The 22,813-nt window shown below is 43.0% G+C and overlaps 1 protein-coding gene across 1 annotated transcript in view; it reads left to right on the forward strand.

Annotated features, from left to right (window-relative positions):
- Window positions 1-22,813, forward strand: part of sorl1 (sortilin-related receptor, L(DLR class) A repeats containing) — a 119,788-nt gene that overhangs the window by 34,391 nt on the left and 62,584 nt on the right. Inside the window, exons 4-5 of the mRNA XM_033631088.2 lie at window positions 5,080-5,241; window positions 10,604-10,671. Of these exons, the coding sequence (XP_033486979.1) occupies window positions 5,080-5,241; window positions 10,604-10,671 (230 nt within the window). The remainder of the gene's footprint in view (window positions 1-5,079; window positions 5,242-10,603; window positions 10,672-22,813) is intronic.

Here is a 22,813-nt window from a genome sequence, read left to right on the forward strand (position 1 = left end):
CCGAGCCCTCTGTTTCTGTCTTCAAGGTGTGCTGGCGTTGGACGGTGGGTCACTGCTGCTGCTGGCTGTATGTGCTTTAGCTTTTTTTCCCATTAAGAGTTTGAGAGTTTGAATGAAGTTTGGTAAGAGGTTCAGATAAGCCTCTTTTACATTGACTGTTGAAGGCAGGAATTTCATGCCATCATGCTCCCTCGCCATGCAAAGGGTACAGTTATGGATCGTTTTTCTCGTCTTCAAGCCAGCATCCGAGGTGGTAACAGCACCGAAACAACGTCTGTGTAAAAGGGACAGTTGGCAGGATGAGTTTGACATTTTGACGACTTGTTATTTGCGTGACCCCCTGCCAGGAGATTTAAAAAGTTGCTAATAGCAGTTAGCAGCTAACTCCAGAAGTTGTACAGTGGCCAAAAATGTCTGCAAATTTGCGCTGCAAGATTTTTGATAAAACAAGAATCACAGTTTTTTTGCTGTGAGAATTGGGCTCACGAATTTGCTCTTACACCAGACCACTGCATTTCTTTCCTGTAAAAATTTACAAGTTTTGGCTGGTGGTTTACCTAAGTTCACTTATCGAGGAGGCTCGCCTGCTTCACTGTGGTGGATTATACTAGCAAATCATCATGATAGCTAACGGTACCATCCTGTGCGTTGACTGGTCCAAATGCTCTCCACATTGTTTTACATTCCTACGAACCTAGCCAAATCCATCATGGCAGGGAAAATCTTGAATATCTCCGGTAGAGCTAACATACATGTACAGTAGCACTACTGCATGTTAGAAAAGCTACATGCTAGGCTTATGTCTGACTCCTGCGTAACCACGACCAAAGATTTGGCAATCTTTGCGGCAGCCTGGCCTGACCTTGCAGGTAGCTTTGTGGCTAATTTGATTGGTTGAGCGTTTGCGAAGGTTCAGGAAGAGTCTGTCAGCCTTGAATTGCATTTGTGCAGGCAGGGAAAAATAATGAGCACTCATTTTAAATATGCAACTATCGGAAGCAAATATTGCAGAATCGTTGTCTGTTAGAAATCAAGTTGCGATCTTTTAACGATTGACCGTGCAGCCTGATCACAAATTGGAAAAACATTGAGTTCCAGGAGCTCCTTACCCTCCGAGGAGAGGACGAGATTGGCTGCCACATAACAGAGAGGGTTAATCATTGTTAATGACACGTGCCAACGCGGCCAATGCAAATGTTTTATGTCACACTAGAGGCAGACGCTGTTGTGTTGTGTGTCATGCCCCTCATGCCTCTCTATCTTTGGCGATGCCAGCATGCTGTCTAAATTCACACACTGGAGCATCATGGTGTTGATGTTGTTTGGTTCTCTGTAAAGATTCAAAGGTGGTGTAAAGACAGGACTGTGTAGCGCCTCTACAGAGCGATCTCTGTGTGAAAAGAGCCATAGACAGCGATGCTCTCATAATACAGTAATTAAGCTCTCAGAGCTAACGCATGCTAACTACGCTACCAATGGATCTGAAATGTGCAACAAGAAGAACTGGCTGTGAGCCAGAGGAGCAGGGAGCACAGCAGAGAAGATAAAAGCTCTGTCGCTGTCTGTGGAGAACGCTCATGGTTTCACGGGGCTGACAGGGTGTCAGGGGTCATTTGTCTGGCTCAGGTGGGTTCAGTGGAAGATGGAGCTGTACAAATATAGGATAGGCAGAGAGAACAAAGAGCAGGATTCTGCATTAAATCAGAAATAACCACGTGAACAAAGCCTCGCTGTGTGTGCTGGCAGACATGATGGAGTGAAGAGGTTTTACCTTCACACCTCACATCTCTGCAGTCCAGACTTTTAGAGCATAAACTTCATCATCATTCAGTCACTGTTTAAACCGAACTGTTTAAAGTTTATTTCTTCTGTATGTGTTTGCCGAGCTGTTAATGACGCTGCGTGTTGACAGATACCTGTGCTTGTTTTGAGGCAGGTGCCAGTTTAACAGGTTCTGTGTAACCAGTCATGTGACTAAGAGATCTGACCTGAAATGCACCCGTCACACAATACTGTTGGATATGTGACTCTCTTTGTATTCAGTATCTTCCTCATCCTTAATGTCTGTGACTTTGTCAGCGTGTGCCAAGAAGGTGTGAGGTGTCACCTCCCTGTGTACGGTTAACAGATCTGTCCTGATATTTTATGGTTCATCAGCTGTTGTGTAACATACTCAGAGCAAGAGTTAAACAATTTGGGAATATGCTTATCTGCTTTCTGTCCCAGAGTGAGATATGTAGATTTATATCATGTTAATGTCTGTGCTTTAAAGGGATAGTTTGAATTTTTTGACGTATTGTACTGTATAGAAGTGACATATAACACAACAGTGTCGACCTCTAGTGTGACATAAAACATACGTGTTGGCAGCACTTAATTAACAATGACATCACATGTCAATAAAAATCATCTACGTCCCTGGTATATGGCGGCTGATCTGGTCCTCTGCTCGGAATGTAAGGAGCTCTTTAGTCTTATTGTTTTCCCAATTTGTGGACATTTACAGCCACTGTTCGTCTTTGAGTTAGCTGCTAACTGCTAACAGAAACTTTTTAAAACTCCCACAGTGGGCGTCACGCATAGCGTCATCAAAACGTCACACCCGTCCTGTCCATTGTCCTGTCCTGCTGGATATTCTGTTTATACAAACATCGTTTCAGCATTGTTACTACCTCCCGTGGCAGCTTAAAGGCGAGAGCGCTCTGTCCCGCCATTCTGCGATTGTACCTTATGTACAGCACGGTGAGGTGGTATAACGGCATGATATTCCCATCTTGAACAGGCAGTGTAAAAGAGACTTTTGACACAACAGTGGTGTCAATCATCTAGTCAAACTCTTGTAGAAAGCAATGTAGCACGTTTCTCAAAATGTTGAATTATTATTTTAAGGTCGTTTGTCGGGCTGTAGTGATGTAATGACAGAGTCCAGGTAAATTCCAAGGTCCCGTTGACTCCAGCTTGAAGTCCGAAAGTGGCAGCGATCATGCTAAAATAGTCCAAGACCTTTATAAGGATGAGAACAGATAAAAAGAAACCTCAGCAGCTCACGATAAACACTACTCCTCAATGCAAAGAGATGAATTAATTGGTTCAGTTCATGCATTCACAATCACTCTCTGTATTAGTAGGCAGAAAACAAACCAACCCTGAACAACAATACTACTTTTAGAATATTGAAAATCTAACTGTAGCATTAGTCAGCACCAGCTCAGAGGTTAACAAAGTGCTGCATCTTGCTTCTTGGTACACAGTTATTATTCAGTACACTGCACTGCTCTGAACACTTGAACAGCTGCTGTTCCCAGTGGGACTGAATTAGCAAAGCTTCGCTGTACATTAGTGATCTGGCACCGCAACACTGCACTCAGATATCAGTGGAGCAACTGAGAAACACTTACAGTAAGCAGACATTTGCTTCAGTTACTTATTTTCTCTGCACTTGATGGAGGTTAATGGAACAATCGTATACAGTGACAGAGTTTTACCCAAACAGGAATTGCTACTGTAAATCTAAAAGCACTGATTTGATCATTTACTCACCACCTGTCTGGAGTTCAGCTTGTCCTGTAATCATCCTGTGGAGGGATTTAAAGATGCACTCCACCAATTTAACACATAAAACTGGTTTACACGTTGTGTTTTGTACGACTCAGGCTGGGAAAACAGCTGTGTAACGTCCTCTTTGGCGGCGCTAGATCTAGTCGAGAAAATAACCCTTGTGTCATGGTGATGTCATCAGAGTTACTGATTCAAGCACTCACCAAATATCTTTTGTCACTGACTTTATATTTTTTTAACAACAAAAATGTGACGGCTGACCTTCATCTTAACAGATAAGGAAAAAAGTTAAAGTAATTCACGGCTCTGTCCAGTTGATTAGCTGCTGTCTAGTCTCGTCCTTAATCCCATGTGCACATCGGTGCTCTCTAGCTGGCTTTAGACATGGCATTGGTAGGCTGTGTCACCACATACCAAAATGTTAAAGGATAACTTCGGTATTTTTCAACCTGGGCCCTATTTCCCCATGTGTATGTGTGCGTATGATTCATAGGTACAACTCGTTCTAAAATTGGTTCAGTATTGAGGGAGGCGGATGCAACCGGCAGCCGCGAAACGAGCTAAAACGCTAACGGGGGCAAATGTGTCCCGTATAAGTTTTTCGCCACTGACCGGTTCAGATCGCCAGTGCTATCTCTGTAAATAGCATACTAAGCGTTTCCCTTACCTCACAGGAATCCTGTGATCTATCAGCTGACTCCCTTCATCAGTCAGTTGATCCATCAGTTGATTGGGCTGTTTGAGATCAGCTGATGTAGCTGGGATGTGAGCTGAGCTTGACATCATGTCCTGCCTGAACTACTTTCTATTGATGCCAATTAATCAGCCAAATGGATAAATCAGCTGACGTCTAATTTATAAGCTTGTTTTGCGAGTTATTAAAAGAAGAAAATGAATGAGTAAACATTAAATTCTATTAAATATGTGTTATTATCATTAAGAAAAAAGAAAATTAAAATGATGGGTATCATCAGGCATGAAGGGTTTCACGATACAGGATCCAGATTTGCAGTTTGACCCATACTTTGGGGAACAAGTCCCAAACCTCTGCTGCTTTTTAAAAAATTGTCTCTTGTGATTCTCCTAACGTTATGTAAGTCCAAATTACTGGAGCGCCCCTTTAAAGACCGCAGGAATATTCAGAGTTTGATGTTAATGTCAGGACTAATGTCTGGATAACAGGCAAGAAATCCTCCTCGTGGATGTGATATTCTTTAAGGGAGCGTCTTTGTTTCTTCTGGTGTGATCCTGCCTGTTGTCGGTGTGCAGCGACACTCCTCCCTGCTCACACAGAATGGAGTGGTTATGGAGACTACACTGACACAGCACATCAAAGCGAGCTGAGAATAGTGGGATTAGCACAGCGCCATTACATAATCAAACTTTGTAACAGGGTTGGGGAATACATGTTAATGGAGCTCTAAATATGTAAGACTCTTTATATTAGACATTGTATTTATGTTTTAAATAATGCTGAAGATGCATCCAGGAGAAGTCTTATGTCTTCTTCTTCTTCTACAGTATCTTTTTGTGGACTCTACCAACAACTTCCTGTGGAACACCTTTGACTTCTGTAAGAGCGTCCAGGGCTTCTCGCTGCCCTTCAAACCCACAGACCTGCTGCTCCACAGCCGAAGATCCAACCTGGTGCTCGGCTATGACGGCTCCCACCCAAACAAACAGGTAAAGACTCCACCTGCAGCGACAGCTTTATCTTCGCAGGGTGTAGTTTCATCATTGTTTCATGATCCAGTCTCAGGTGTGATATCTCAGACATTCAGGATGAAACCGAGTTGAATTGATTCATGTGACCGCTTCTAATGTGTGAAGGCTGCTGCGCTGTCTTTCTGCTTTTTAGGGTGCTTTCACACCTGACCTGTTTGTGTTGGTTAAAGTGAACTCAGGTCAGTTTGCGTGGTTGGTACGGTTCGTTTAGGCTGGTGTGAAAGCTGTCAATCGACCAAACAACTGAGCCGAGGTCGTTTGTAAAAGTCAGTGTGAAAAGGAACCAAACCAAAACTAAAATGCAACGATGGATCGTGTTTTTACGCTCTGGTGCGACCAAATGAACTGAACTACAGGTGTGAAATCAACCTTTTGTGACTTTGTTCAGACTCTTGCTCTTCTAATTTTTTTAACGTCCGAGTTCTGTGTTATAGCTGGAATCTCAGGTGAGAAGCTTCATGTTTAGACACAGTATTGCTGCCACTAGTGCAACTAGACAAACCCTCTGAAAACGGACCTCTGGAGAGCAGTCGTGAGGGAATGTTGTTTTCATGATGCTGATTAAAATCGATCTGAAATAAAGAACTGTAATAGCTAGAGCCTTCATTCCTTTTGCAGCAGAAAGCTAAGACCTTCATCTTTTGCGCCTTCATGTTGTCCGCATTCAATGATTCAATTCAATTTCAATTTTATTTATAAAGCCCAATATCACAAATCACAATTTGCCTCACAGGGCTTTACAGCATACGACATCCCTCTGTCCTTAAGACCCTCACAGCTGATCAGGAAAAACTCCCCAAAAAAAAACCCCTTTAACGGGGAAAAAAAACGGTAGAAACCTCAGGAAGAGCAACTGAGGAGGGATCCCTCTTCCAGGACGGACAGACGTGCAATAGATGTCGTACAGAACAGATCAACATAATAAATTAACAGTAATCCATATGACACAATGAGACAGAGAGAGAGAGAGAGAGAGAGAGAGAGAGAGAGAGACAGAGAGAGAGAGATGCAGGTAATGACAGTAGCTTACAACAACATTATTGAAAGTAATAATATTATAGTTATAGTTCTGGCTACTGTGGTACAATATGTTGAAAGTATGTATTAATATCTGGCAGTATACATGTGTGACAATAGTCATATGTGTATAATAACAGTAGAAGTATGACTAATGACTAATGATGGCAGCAGCAGCAGGAGGCATCTGGCAGGACCACGGCAGCAGCACAACCACACACGTCACACTGTCCAGGCACCGCTGTGATATGAGTTAATCTGAGAGACAGTGGAGCACAAAGGCTCCGGAGAAGAAGCCGAGTTAGTGACATCCAGAATGGCCGAGTTAGCAAGATGCAGTAATAGGATGAGAGTGAGAGAGAGAGAGAGAGAGAGAGAGAGAGAGAGAGAGAGAGAAGGAGAGAAGGTGCCCGGTGTATTATAGGGGGGTCCTCCGGCAGACTAGGCCTAAGTCAGCCTAACTAGGGGCTGGTACAAGGCAAGCCTGAGCCAGCCCTAACTATAAGCTTTATCAAAGAGGAAAGTCTTAAGTCTAGTCTTAAATGTGGAGACGGTGTCTGCCTCCCGGACCGTAACAGGAAGATGATTCCACAGGAGAGGAGCCTGATAGCTGAAGGCTCTGGCTCCTGATCTACTTTTGGAGACTTTAGGGACCACGAGTAACCCTGCGTTCTCAGAGCGCAGTGTTCTGGTGGGATAATATGGCACTATGAGCTCTCTAAGATATGACGGAGCTTGACCATTTAGAGCTTTATAAGTTAACAGTAGGATTTTAAATTCAATTCTGGATTTTACAGGGAGCCAGTGCAGAGAAGCTAAAACAGGAGAAATATGATCTCGTTTCTTAGTTCCTGTTAGTACACGTGCTGCTGCATTCTGAATTAGCTGGAGAGTTTTTAAGGACTTACTAGAGCTACCTGATAATAGAGAGTTACAGTAATCCAGCCTTGAGGTAACAAAAGTGTGGACCAATTTTTCTGCATCTTTTCGGGTCAGGATAGGCCTAATTTTCGCAATATTACGCAGATGAAAAAATGCAGTCCGTGAGGTTTGTTTTAAATGAGAATTAAAAGACAAATCTTGATCAAATATTACTCCGAGGTTTCTTACGGTAGTGCTAGAGGCCAGAGCAATGCCATCTGGAGAAACTATGTCATCAGATAAAGAGTCTCTGAGTTGTTTGGGGCCAAGAACAATAACTTCAGTTTTGTCTGAATTTAACATCAGGAAATTGGTGCTCATCCAATTTTTTATGTCTTTAAGGCAGTTATGGAGTTTAGTTAATTGATTACTTTCTTCTGGCTTCATCGATAAATACAACTGTGTATCATCCGCATAACAATGGAAATTTATAGAGTGATTTCTAATGATGTTACCTAAAGGAAGCATATATAGAGTAAATAGGATTGGTCCGAGCACAGAACCTTGCGGAACTCCAAAACAAACTTTGGTACGTAAGGATGATTCATTACGAACATCAACAAATTGAAAACGATCAGATAAATAAGATTTAAACCAGCTTAGTGCTGAACCTTTTAGGCCAATTAAGTGATCCAGTCTCTGCAGTAGAATTTGATGGTCAATTGTGTCAAACGCCGCACTAAGATCTAATAAAACAAGAACAGAGACGAGTCCTTTGTCTGAAGCAATCAGAAGGTCATTTGTAATTTTAACTAGAGCTGTCTCAGTGCTATGATGCACTCTAAATCCTGACTGAAATTCCTCAAATAAATTATTATCCTGGAGAAAATCACACAGCTGGTCTGCGACTACTACTAATATATGAGTGTTAACTAAAGGAAAGACCTCCTTAAGTAGCCTAGTTGGGATGGGGTCTAAGAGACACGTTGATGATTTAGATGAAGAAATCACTGCGGTCAATTCTTGAAGAGAAATTGGGGAGAAGCAATCTAAATATATATTAGATTCTACAGCTGTGTTTGAGGTTAGATAGGTAGGCCTACCATCTGAGGGCAGGAGGTCATGAATTTTGCCTCTAATAGTTAGAATTTTGTCATTAAAAAAGCTCATAAAATCATTACTGCTAAGGGCTAAAGGAATACAAGGCTCAATAGAGCTTTGACTCTCAGTCAGCCTGGCTACAGTGCTGAAAAGAAACCTGGGGTTGTTCTTGTTTTCTTCTATTAATGCTGAGTAATAGTTTGCTCTGGCATTGCGGAGGCCCCTCTTATAAGTTTTGAGACTGTCTGTCCAGATTAAACGAGATTCTTCCAGTTTGGTTAATCGCCAATTCCTTTCAAATTTTCGCGATATTTGTTTTAACCTACGGGTTTGAGAGTTATACCAAGGAGCGAACTTTCTTTGCTTTGTTAACTTCTTTTTAAGAGGAGCTACAGAGTCGAGCGTTGTTCGCAGCAAGCCTACGGCGCTATCAACAAAATGATCAATTTGGGAGAGGTTAAAGTCGGCACGGGAAACCTCTGTTACTGAAGGTATTGGTATTGAATTTAACGACGAAGTAATCTTTTCCTTAAATTTTGTGACAGCACTATCTGATAAACATCTAGTATAGTAACTGTTGCTGAGTGGCGTGTAATCGAGTAAAAAGAAATCAAAAGTAATCAGATAATGATCTGATAGCAAGGGATTCTGTGGAAAGACTTTTAGGTTATCAATTTCAATTCCATACGTCAGAACTAGATCGAGGGTATGGTTAAAACAGTGAGTGGGTTCATGTACACCCTGATCACATTATTTCACAAGCAGTCTAAAGATGGTGAAAATATGAGGTGACGCCACAGCACTGTCCCATCATGGCCAACAGAGATCATTGTTTACATTATCCTGATTAAAATCCATCTAAAATAAAAGCTTTAAGAGTTCGAGCATTCATTCTTTTTGCAACAGAAAGCTCATACTTAACTCTATGGTGTAGGCGTGTTCTCCGCGTGCCATGACATCATCAAGTTATGCTACAGATGGTCCAAAAGACGTTAAAAATGCATGGCAACGCCACAGCACTGTCCCGTCATGGCCGACAGAGATGGTTGTTTATATGATCCTATTTAAAATCATTCTAAAATAAAAGCTGTAATAGTTAGATTGAGAGGCCTTAGACTTCTGTCTTACGCGCCATCACTTTGTCTGCATGCGATGACGTCATTATGATCTGTTACAAGACGTCCAAAAGACAACGAAAACGCCCGGTGATGCCACAGTATTGTCCCATCATGGCTGATATGATCCTGTTTAAAACTGATCTAAAGTAAAAACTACAAGAGCTAGAGTGTTTAACCACCTTTAAAGTCATCATGGTCTCTGCTTGCCATGACATCATCAAGTTATGTTACAAACGGCCCAAAAGACGGTGAAAATGCGCAGCAGTGGCCATGGGATATCGTTATTTATATGATCCTGATTAAGATCGTTCTCAAATAAAAACTTTAATAACTAGAGCTTTTATTTTTCTTGCAGCAGAAAACTTAGATGTCTGTCTTTCGCGCCGTCACGTTGTCCTCGCGTGATGACGAAAAAGAGGATCAGAGAAGCTGGTCGATGTCCGCTTTCTGTACTCTTTATTATATTCTTGTATCAAATATTCTGATTTATTGACTCACATAAGCTTTTAGCTTTTAGGTTGTTTAGATTTCAGGGATATAAAATACCAAAACATGTCTGTGTAGGCTCTAGGGAAATATTTCTACTGCAGATGAAACTATCAAACTGTCTCTGCACTCTGCTCATCAAAATTAGCATATCATAAAAAACTAAAAAAGCACATAGTTCAAATAACTTACAGAGTATTCATTATTGATCATGTTTCTACATCGAGAAATCATTTGTTATTGACTTACATAATGTCGTAGCTCAGGTTGTACAGATTTTAGAGATATGAAACATTTAAAAATACTCCAAGAAATGACATCACAATAAGCAAGAACACCAACATATGCACTGGTGGATCAAAGATTTAACTATCAGATCTGTGGGAAGTGCTTACAGATTTTTTTAGTACCTATTGAGCTGCGATCAAATGTTCCACACTCATGTGATGTGTAATATTTCATGTACATTAACGCGGGGCCCAGAGGAGAGACTGTTGGCTGCTCAGCTTTTTGCATGGAAGATTTTTTTTTGGTTTTCTCGTCTCCAGTTGAAGCACAATAGCGGAAAACGTCTCTCCACTGTTCTCCCTGTGACATGTGTAAGAGCCAAAACGAAGGAATGAGCATGACCTACATTTTTACAGTGCACCATCCCCCTCTTCTTCTTCTTCTTCCTCCTCCTCCCCTCCTCCTCCTCCTCCTCCTCCTCCTCACACCGTCTCTCTCCCCTCTTGTAGCTGTGGAAATCAGACGACTTTGGGGAGACATGGGTGTTGATCCAAGAGCACGTGAAGACCTACTTTTGGTAAGACAACCACTGTGTCAGCTCACCATGAGCACAGTATGTAGTGAAGGTTATATATGTGTGTGTACATGTATGTGAGGTGTGTGCTGCTGTTAATGGTTCACTTAACAAAGGAATGAGTAAATAAAACCTTCCAGAAAATACCAGCTCAGTCAGTGTCACTAAATAAAACATGTTTCTAGTCAGTTCGTCTCCACATTCAGACTAATTACAGTAATTTCTTGTCCAAAAAATCTTAAATATTGGTCTGAAATTTAACTTGCGGAGAATGCCAAAAAAAACAGACTGATATTAAAGGGTCTTTGTGTACTTTTAAGTCCTGGGCATCAGTCAAACAACTGACAAACATAAGACTGAACATGACCGGTTGATAGAATACTTGAAAATAATTACAGTCATATTCAGAATGATGTTGCTGTCTGCAGTGTTCCTGTCTTTTGTTTGGCTCTATGATACCATCGAGCTCGCAGTTTGCAAATGACTTTATCAGCTGAGGTTATAAAGCAGCCAGCGATGGCCGACCTTACCTGAGGTTACAGCAGAGACCGTTGATAAACTGAGACGACCCACTTCAAATTCATTTCCTGTATCTGTGTCACGTGGGTCAGAGTCCTGCACCGGCAGCCAGCGACTCTGCAGACTGACACAACTGAATCTGGAGAATGATGATGACTGTGAAGATAAAAACTATTTGCCTGGTTGCAGCAAATTGCAGCATGAGAGTGAACGCTGCAAGGGCCCATCCACAGATAATCACTGTCCTGTTCACAGGTGGGGGCTCAGAATGGAGGCAGCAGCACTAAACACAGGCCGTCTCCACCGTAATGAGCTGCATTTGTACACCATAAAAGCTCCCCGTATCTTCTGATGCAACACAGCATCTTTGTGATGTGCTCCATAAACTGCTGCTCTGAGCCTGCAGAGAACACACTCTGTGGTTTGGCTCACAACTACAGCTGACCTTTCCTGACCTTCCTCACGTACGTACACGAGGCTACACCAGGGCTCGTCCTGTCACAGATGCCTCGACAGTTGCACGTCAGACCAGCGGCAGCCCTTTTCCTTCAGTTCAGACCGAGGGAACACTTAACAACATTTTTGTGGTCCATTTAAAATTCCAAATGCACAACGCACTGTGCTAGTACATCGTTACTGACACCACCCACATATACAGCTGCAGTGTTTACCACCAGTTGAGAATTTATCTGTAGTGGTTTGTCTCAGGAGCACCACTCAACTATTGAACCTCCCATTAGTCCTGCAGCGGGGCGGGAACCTGACGGGTAAACCACAACAAGCTTTGTAAAGGGCAAAAATATGTACATATGTAAATTCAGGGGCACGGGTGAAAAGCAGCCTACATGGAGTTCAAGACACCCAAGGAGGATCCTTTGGAGGTTTGATGGTGGTGGAAGGAGCATGCTAAAATATTTCCTAGCCTGGCAGTGATTGAATGTTTTCACCATCCAGTCAAAGAGACGTCTCCTTGGACCATGTGTGCTGGAGCTACAAACCACTTCCTGTTTGGTGGTGAATCATGGGAATTTGATGCCTTGCCATGGTCACACAGTTCAACGAAAACTCAAGGTCTGAGCAACTTCTGATGTGAAAGGTCATTAGATGGTGCGGACAAAATTTGAAGTCAATCAGATAAAACCTGTAGGAGGGGTTTGTTAAAGTATGACCCCTGGAAGTGGCCAAAAATGCACTAAAATTACACATTTAATTCAAAATGGCCGACTTCCTGTTGGCTTTAGGGTACAGCTCCAAGAGACTTTCTTTGTACGTCTTTGGATGTTACATGCACCAGCCAAGTTTTCCAGCTTCAGGGGTTGCTTTGTTGGAATTTTGTAAGTGGTGCTGTTGATCCGTTTTTTTACACCTGATCATAAACCTAATATCAGATGTGAATTTTCACCACTTCACATGTGTGTGCAAAGTTTCATGAGTTTTAGAGCACCATGAGCCGCTCAAACATGAGATTCATTTCAGAGAATAGTGATAATTCCCTGAGTTTCAGAAGGCACCGTGTGGTGTTCAGGCTCCGAGGTGATTCTGATATAGAGCCCAGTACGCACTGACAGAACCTTGAGACTACAAACCAGAGCAGAGTGTTTGAGTTGATCCATAGATCAGAGTGCTGGCAGCAGTGTTGTCATCATATTTACTGTGGTGATAAACTGTGTTTATCTTTTGGGAAGGGCAAGTGAAAGAGTTCATTGTTTGAGTTAGTGAACAGGACGAGACCTGAAGGCTAAAGTGGTTCATGTTTACTTTCACTTTGTCAGTTTCTCTGTGTGTGTGTGTTTGGAGCTGTTAACAGAGGCCTGACTACTATGTCATTACATTTATTATGATCTGCAGTGCCTATTGTAACTGCCAGAAATACATACTGATGTTGATTCAAATATTTTTGGATAACATCTGTAGTTGCCACTGTTAAATGGATAGTGCACCCAAAAATGAAAATTCAGCCATTATCTACTCACCCATATGCTGAGGAAGGCTCAGGTGCCTCTCTGTGCACTGTGCTCATGTGTGCGCTTGCGCGAGACTGTGAGACATGGGCACTGCGTTCATGTGTGTTTACGTGCTTTCGCTGGTCTCACGCACACGTGAGCGTGGTGCACAGAGAGGCAGTCAGAGCTACAGGCTACAGTGAGGCTAAAAACAGAGTTCAAATGACGTTTTTCCAAACAACTTTTTATGTCGGGGTTTCAGGACACTTGGATCACTACAGACGAGCAGTATGGAGATATTTTGTGGTTTCAATTATGTTGAATCTGGGGCGCCGTCAGCCTCCATTAGGTGGAGTTGTGTTGCTACCTCCTCTCCCCTTGGATCTCTGCAAGTGATGTGAGGACTCTAAAACTTCACCTGAGCCTCCCTCGGCATATGGGTGAGTAGATAATGGCTGAATTTTCATTTTTGGGTGCACTATCCCTTTAACGCTCTGCTCAGTGGGAGAATCTATAAAACACTTTTACATTGTTTGTTCAAGTTGGGAGTGTCACGGCATTATGCCCCCTCACAGTGCTGTGTATAAAGCCCTGTTTCCACCCAGCAGTTCAGTTCAGTCGAATTTTTTCCATTTCCACAGTGGAAGTTGTGGATGGTACCAACTAGGGTTGTGCCGATGGGCGATCAAATCGCCTAGTACCTAGCACACAGATCTGGTACTAAAAGGTGGAGCTAGAAACCCTGCAGTCTGATTGGTCAGTAGGGGACGGTCACTCTGGTTTTATGTAACCTCTGTTCATACATCAGTAAACTACAACTATAAAATAAAGGATGTTTTGCTGCCTCTTGCAGCAGCTGGTGCCAGGGTCTAGGTACCATGTCTGAAGGGTTACTGTTGGGTTCAAAGGTCCTGTACCAAGAGTGTTTGGTGGAAACGGGGCTTTAAAACTCTGCTTGGTTTGTCAGGGCCCCTGAGGTGTTAACTTACTGTTTACTGGTGCCCTGTGCTCTGCCCTGGCTGGTTGATGCTTCTAAGATGAGTTTTTACCCTCCACTCTGTCTCCAGAGACTGAATGCATTTGGATGTCTCGCTCACATTATGAGGTTTTGCTACCTCAGGTTATTACTGACATTATTGACGTCTGTATTACATCTATTATTCAGTAAGTGCATAGCCACTCACAGATACCCTTTCAATTTCACATTAATACAAGTTGTCCCCAGAGTTTAGGCAGGATAAATGGTGCTCAGTGGTGGACGAAGTACCTGAACGCAAACACTTGAGTTAAATTACAGATATCAGAAAGAAATACCAGTAAATGACATTGGAGAACTTAAAGTCGCCCATCGGAATATAAGTTGAGTAAAAGTCTTAAAGTATCTAATATTTACTGTTCTTAGGTACTCAAATGCAGCTTGTCATCCAATATTTATGTTCTGTTCAAATTTGTAAACATAAATGAAAGCATTGATGTGCAAAATGTCACCAGCGGCCCTGTAGCTTCTTCGTCATGCTGCTGATCCTCGTTAAGATCAGTGGATTAACTAATTGTGCTTTGGATTATTTACTCTTTACAAACAATCCAACGTGACTCACTGCAGTCAGACCTCGTTTGTCAGCTCCAGATTGATTTGTATTCCAACGTAAACAGACCAGCAGCATTTTCCTCACAACAGGAGAAAAGCTTCCTCCTGCTGGGAATCAAAATAGTTGATTTATTGTCTCCTGTAACCTCGTTTGACTAAAGCTAATTAGTATCTTTGGTTTGGAAGTAGCCTTTCTGTAAAGTCTTTAGAGCTGGATGGTTGCCAGCAGCCAGACAATGGAATCAGTGATTGCGTCTCCCTTCTCCGTGCCAATGCTTCAGCGGTCTGTTACTTTAAATTGAAATGAAAGCAGTCGGCGTGCAAGGCAGCGCTTAGGAGTCTAGAAAACAAGAGCTGAGGGGAAATGAGGAAACAGCGCTGAACAACACTCTATCTGTGACACCGCTCTGATGTCTGCTGTGTGATTAATGAGCATTCAGATGAATAAATGTATCTCCTCCTGTCCGAGTGGGAGCTAGACGGGAGCGTATTCAGACAGGTCACATGTAGCTGCAGGTCGCCCCCACCGCTGCACCTTGGTAAAGCTAAATTACTTTTCTGTGTGTATCTGTCACTGATAAAGACACAACACACACAGTGAGGCTGCATACATCCACCTACACACCTCACCTAGATCAGGTTCACTACATTGTCGGCTTGAAAGGCACTTGAATACTGATACGGTGGAAACCAACTACAGGAAGCTTTTTTTATGACGAGAGCATCAGTGTTGACAACAATACTTCCTCATTCTTACAAAACCTGACAGAAGTATTCAGGGCAAACTTTGTGAACTGAAACTAAGCACACTGCTTTGTTATCAGATCACCTCAACTGACTTTTGGTTTCACACTTGAAACCAACAATGGGCTTCCTTGAAAAAGTCTGAAGAAGGTTGGCCCAGTGCAGAGTTACCCTCTTGTTTTATCTCTGTAGTTTCCTGGAGCTTCAACAAATGCTGCCAAATGGGTTCCTCTGTGTCTGACACTGATTGGCCACTGGCTAAATGTTGGTATTTGATAAGACTGGAGGTAGACCAGTTTGGACAGAGGCACTGGATAAACTTCTCAAATCCTACAAACCCCCCTGCATACACCTGACCTGTGCAGGGCTGCTGCGACTGGCCCCTGGCCTCCTGTCCTCTTGCAATAGTGGCCCTCAGGCAAAGCAAGTTGAGTATCCCTGGTCTACCGTGGCGGATTTAGCGGCACCTTATGGTGAGGTTGCAGATTTTAACCAACTGAAACTTCTCCCATGTGCCAAGACTGTTGGAGAACTACGGTAGCCTGGAAATCCAGACCCAAATCTAGACAGATTTAGGGTCTGGCCACGAGTAATGCAAATGGCCCAACTCTAGGGGCGGCACCAAGCATGCATTAGTAAATATTACTGCACGCAATTGGATAACACTACAACCAATCAGAACAATACACGGGGTGACGTATCCAGAGCTTAGCTACCAGTGGAGCTAACTGGTAGATTAGACTCTTGCCGTATCCAGTCGGCAAAACAGCAAAAACGTCCTTCTTGCAAAGGAAAGATTCGAGTGCCGTCTTCTGTTCCTCTTTTAGAGAAAAAGCCAAGTCTAACTGGTTCATTGTAGCGGCCAAAGCCGTTTCAAAAAACTGGTGTTCATCCGTAGCCATCTTGCAATGTTTACTGACTGATTCCGGACTTCGTCGTCGCAGGGCTATTGTCATCTGTTGTCAAAACACACATTAAACACACATTGAACACTCATTAAACATCAGTAAACACACATTAAACATGGCTTAACAGAGACAGTTTCAAACACAAATCAGCTTCACTATAACTCGCAGCATTCACAGACAAACACTTGTCTTTATCTGGACACATTTTCCCCACAAATACAACATGCTAACGTTATTAGCACAAGCCAATGGCATTTTACATTGTATAAATTAGCCTAGCAGCTAACAGAGTTTTCCTCTGCTCATATGAAGCTAGGGACAACAGCAACATTTAACAAAGGTAATGTTACAAACTTCGGCTCCATTACAACTCACAAGGTTCACTGACAAAACAACTGTCTTATACTAAACACGTTTTCCAAACAAATACAACATGCTAACGTTATAAGCACAAGCCTATGGCATTTTACATTGTATAAATTAGCCTAGCGACGAGCGGAGATTTCAACTACTCATATTTCAGCCAGGATAAATCACACACAGGACTTAAAATGCTATTTTTGTGGAGGCTTTATTGTCTTCACAATTTATTGTTTCTTATCTGTGAAATTAAAGTAAATCAAGACAGGAGGTCTGCGTCACTGTGACATGTAGTTACATTTCTGGTGAGGTGCACGTCAGGCTACGATGTAGGCTCTGCATCAATTTGATGTAGAAGCAGGGGTCGCGTTAACCGGATATTCTTGGTCATTGACCGGTTTTTTACAACAATGACCGGAAAATCTGAAGGCCGTCGGTCATTTTGACCGGTTGCAATTACCACCCCTGCCCACTTGGCGGTGGAGTGCACAGTCAGTGGTTTAAGTGGCTGCCGTTTTTACACTACTTCATGTAGCGTTGTTGACATAACGGTCTGGACACACCAGATGCGTTAGTGCCGCTTGACTGTCCACACAGGCAGTGCATTTCTCCTGCGCTCTCCGCGCTGGTTAAACATCGACTCCACTCGTCTGTTCCCGTCAGTACTCGTTTTTCACTTCAACAGGTCATTTTAAACATGGGTAAGTCCATATTTTAATCGTTTTTTATAACGTATTAAGTTAATGACAATTTGTCATTGCATGTCCATGTATTGAGCGTGTTGGATTAACACTGAATAAATAGGGCATATTGTTCTGACCATTTTATTTATGTAGTCTGTAGGCTCAGTGACACAAAATTAAAATTGTAATGAAGTGATTATGGTATTGAAAAATGTGTTCGGTTATGCACTGTTGTGTTATTTTAAATTATAAACATGGTATTCCCTCATGTTCCTCATTGCATGCTGTTGTTATTTTATTTTGAAAATTGGCCGGATTCTCTCGTCTTTTCTGTGTCCGACTTCCTGTTTGGTATGATCCGCTCTATCCAGCTTGACAGAAGTGCTCGCGGCTCGCGTGTAGACCAGACGCCGAACTGAAGCGCTGCGGTGTGTGGATGTCTGTTCATCTTTTCGTTCATGTCCTCATTAATGCACACTTTATAACTTGCTTGTTGGATTTATTAAAAACGAACAAATGAAAACTAAATGTCTTTGAATATCTTTATTATCATTTAAAAATGAAAATTAAAATGACCGGTAAAAATAGATTATGACCGGATTTTTACGACCCTGTCAGTCAAAATGACCGGCGACGAAAAAGTCTAGTGCAACGTCTGCGCAGAAGTATAAAGTTTAGAGTCAGTGTTTTGTTTGTCCGTTCTGGGCTACTGTAGAAACAACATGGCGGACTCCACGGAAGAGGACCCGCTCTGTATGTAGATATAATTGGCTCTTTCTAAGCAACAAAAACTCAATGATTTCCAGGTTCAGGTGATTATACACTCATTAAAACATAGTTATGAATATTATATTCCATTCCTGCAAACAAACACCTGAATCCTTCAGTTTATCAACAAAACTTTGCAAACTGTGTGCTTCAAATGTTCTTCATCATCTACCAGGTTTGCCTACTACTGCTCAGCTATCATCATTTTTCACTGAATTTTGTGTTTGGTCATCCCACGTTTATAGATTGTCTGGCATGTAGGTTTCAGCCAGTGAGATCTGATGAAGTCTGTTAAAGCTGCACCACTGCAGTGTCACACCATCTCTAAATTATCTGAAGACAAAGGCAGCCCCCCCCTCCCCCCCCCCACCCATGGCTCCATCCAATTTGGATTTAATCCTGTTTGTTCTGGCTTTAGCAAGGGCCAATACTGTTGTGTTGCGGATCAGTCTCAAGGCGGTGAAAGCTAACGAGACTCAAGCCTGCTTCTGGATATGTTTAAAACCAACCCAGTGTGATGGGGTGGTCCCCCACCCAACTCCTAATCCCCTGATCTCTCTGCTAGGAGACAGACTGAGTAAAATCCTCTGTGCATACAATGAGAAGTACAGTCTCTTTTTCCATATGGATTTCAGACAATGATACAAATCCTGCAGACAGAGTGATTTTAAATGCATTGGAGGAAACAAAGGGAACAGGGATGGAGGGTGGGCAGAGGGGAAAGGTTAACGAGAAAGACATATGGAAATGGAGGAACTGAATGTCACTACTCAAGAAAGGAAAAGAGCAAATACATGTTTGCAAGTTAAAATTGCTTGTTAAGGCTTTTTTTAATTCCTTTAAATAAAACGGATCACATGTTGACAATAAGGGCTGTGGCTTTTCAATCAAAATTTTAAGTTACTGAACAAACGTGAGGGGAAAATTAGTCAGACAGTCTGCAGTTAATTAGTGCAACAGGCTGAGTCGTGTCATCACACCCTGTTGTTCTATAAGTTAATTATTCTGTAGTTATTTAAGATAACACAATGGGGGAAACTAGTGAGCCATGCTTAACATGTAAGTGTGAGACCACTAGCTAAAGTTAAGGCTGAAGGTAACGCAACGGTAATGCAACTGCCTTACTGTGATATTGCTTTGTGAAAATACTTTGTGAGGTTACCTTGTGGCATTACCTTCTGACATTACTTTCTTACTTTACCTTGTTACCTTACCTTGATGCTACCTTGTGATGCTAGGTTCTGATGTTAGTTTTTGACCTTACCTTGTGACATAACCTTGCAATGCTACCTTGTGATGCTAGGTTCTGACGTTGCCTTGTTACCCTACCTTGTGACCTTATCTTCAGATGTGACCTCGTGTTGGTACCTTGTGACATTACTTTTTGACGTTACCTTGTGACGCTACCTTGTGAGGCTTCCTTGTGAGGCTACCTTGTGACTCTACCTTGTGACGCTACCTTGTGACTCTACCTTGTGGCGTTACCTTGTGACGTTACCTTGTGAGGCTACCTTGTGACACGACCTTGTGACGTTACCTTGTGAGGCTTCCTTGTGAGGCTACCTTGTGACTCTACCTTGTGAAACTACCTTGTGACGTTACCTTGTGACGTTACCTTGTGAGGCTACCTTGTGACGTTACCTTGTGAGGCTTCCTTGTGAGGCTGCCTTGTGACGTTACCTTGTGAGGCTTCCTTGTGACACTACCTTGTGAGGCTACCTTGTGGCGCTACCTTGTGACACTACCTTGTGACTCTACCTTGTGACGCTACCTTGTGACGCTACCTTGTGACGCTACCTTGTGACATTACCTTGTGAGGCTACCTTGTGAGGCTACCTTGTGACTCTACCTTGTGGCGCTACCTGGTGACACTACCTTGTGAGGCTACCTTGTGAGGCTACCTTGTGAGGCTACCTTGTGATGTTACCTTGTGACGCTACCTTGGGACGCTACCTTGTGAGGCTACCTTGTGAGGCTACCTTGTGACGCTACCTTGTGATACTACCTTGTGACACTACCTTGTGACGCTACCTTGTGACGTTACCTTGTGACGTTACCTTGTGACGCTACTTTGTGACGTTACGTTGTGACGTTACCTTGTGACGTTACCTTGTGACGCTACTTTGTGACGCTACTTTGTGATGTTACTTTGTGGCGCTACCTTGTGACGCTACCTTGTGACGCTACTTTGTGACCTTACTTTGTGGCGCTACCTTGTGATGTTACCTTGTGACGCTACCTTGTGATGTTACCTTGTGACACTACCTTGTGATGTTACCTTGTGATGCTACCTTGTGACACTACCTTGTGATGTTACCTTGTGATACTACCTTGTGACGCTACCTTGTGATGCTACCTTGTGACGTTACTTTGTGGCGCTACCTTGTGACGTTACGTTGTGACGTTACCTTGTGACGCTACTTTGTGACGCTACTTTGTGATGTTACTTTGTGGCGCTACCTTGTGACGCTACTTTGTGACCTTACTTTGTGGCGCTACCTTGTGACGCTATCTTGTGAGGCTATCTTGTGATGCTACCTTGTGACATTACCTTGTGACGTTACCTTGTGAGGCTACCTTGTGAGGCTATCTTGTGACGCTACCTTGTGGCGCTACCTTGTGACGTTACCTTGTGACGTTACCTTGTGAGGCTATCTTGTGACGCTACCTTGTGGCGCTACCTTGTGACGTTACCTTGTGAGGCTACCTTGTGACGTTACCTTGTGATGTTACCTTGTGACTCTACCTTGTGACACTACCTTGTGACGCTACCTTGTGATGTTACCTTGTGACTCTACCTTGTGACGCTACCTTGTGATGTTACCTTGTGACACTACCTTGTGATGTTACCTTGTGAAGCTACCTTGTGAAGCTACCTTGTGACACTACCTTGTGATGTTACCTTGTGATGTTACCTTGTGAGGCTACCTTGTGATGTTACCTTGTAACGCTACCTTGTGATGTTACCTTGTGATGTTACCTTGTGACGCTACCTTGTGATGTTATCTTGTGATGTTATCTTGTGAGGCTACCTTGTAAAACTAGCATGTCACTCAAGTGAGGCAGTGGAGGCACACAAAGGAAACAAACATTAATTCTACAATTTAGTTCTGGATTGTGTCATGTGTGTTGCGTTTAAAATAAATGGAATTACATATTTGTTGAATCAAACTCAAACAGTGACAACCTTTTTTTGGCTTTAGCTTTTATTGGAGGATGGTGTAAGCGTGGGGGGGGAGGGAGAGGGGATGACATAAAGCAAACAGCTGCAGGCTGGAATTGAACCTGTGGCTGCTGGGGCAAGGAGAGTGCCTTCATATATGAGACGCCTGCTCTACCCACTAAGTTATGACGACTTGTTTCTCTGTGTGTGAGGAGTCGTGGAATATTTGGCCTGAATATCGTCACACTTATTGGAAACTTGGCTGTGGACAGTTTAATCTAGGAAGGGTGGCTTTTTCCTTCAGAAACATTTCAGGGAATCTCAAATCCAATGACAAACAGAACTGGCAGAAAACAAGAAACTGCCAGAGCGGGGGAGGGCGGGTGTTAAGGAAGTGTTTGGAAGGGGCAGAGATGGATTCAAAGGAAGGGACAGAGACAGACTGTGAATAGCCCTCCACACTCTCAGCCCAGACAGTGTCCATCAGTTGAACAGGGACCTTTGAAAGAATGCCACAGAGGCAGAGCCGAGCCGAGACACTGCGCTCTCTGTTCGGCTCTCGAGACTCTGGAGGAAAACACTCTGATTTGGAAGGCAGACGATAAGACCCAGTGAACCTCCTTCATTCATTCTGGCCGACTCTGCGGGCCACGGTTTTGGAGCACCCCGGCTGCACACTCGTGGCCACAAATAGTCTGATCATGCTGTTTTTCAGGGTTGACACACAGACGGATATTTTTGTTTTGAACATGCTGTGGTTTGTGCTGACATTTACTACCTTGAAATTTTGCCATTGTTTATAGCAGAAAATAACAAGGATTCTTTGTCAGAATGAAAAGCCTCAGAAACAGTGACAGAATAATGCAGTCATTTGAGGTGGTGAATTTGGCCCTTTTTTTTTGGAGTGACACCTCTGAAAATGTTGAGTAAAGTTCTCCATGCTGGACTGACGTCTTAAAGGAAAACACATGAAGGATTTGCAGGATACCACTGCATTGCATACAAAAATAATTCTCTTCATGTCTGGGTAGTGTGAGGACATAACACAATACTCTGAGCAAACTTAACCACAGAGGGAACATGCAAACTCCTCGCAGAAGGAACAGGGATGTGATTCAAACCCTGCTTTGAGTTGACAGTGCTAACCACTGTTTGGCCCCTCAGGAAATATCAATAACATTAAATGTTTTTGACTTTGAAATGAGACAGCTGGGACATTTTAACTCTGCTACGAGGAGCGCAGAGCCCCGAGGATGGCTGTGTCGGCCAGTCAGTCACTCCATCAGAAGGCTGGGTCGAACCACTTTGGCATAGATGGATTAAAGGAGCAGAACGGCATAAAAGGACCCAGGGGACATTTCTGACCCTTAACAGGCGTTTAGACAATGGTGCTGCATTAGAGACACACGAGACGGTGTTGGTGGGAGCATGAGGGAGAGGTTAGCAGTAGAATTAAAAACGCTTTGTCA

This window comes from Epinephelus lanceolatus, chromosome 4, assembly GCF_041903045.1.
Source record: "Epinephelus lanceolatus isolate andai-2023 chromosome 4, ASM4190304v1, whole genome shotgun sequence".
Classification (NCBI taxonomy): Eukaryota; Metazoa; Chordata; class Actinopteri; order Perciformes; family Serranidae; genus Epinephelus; species Epinephelus lanceolatus.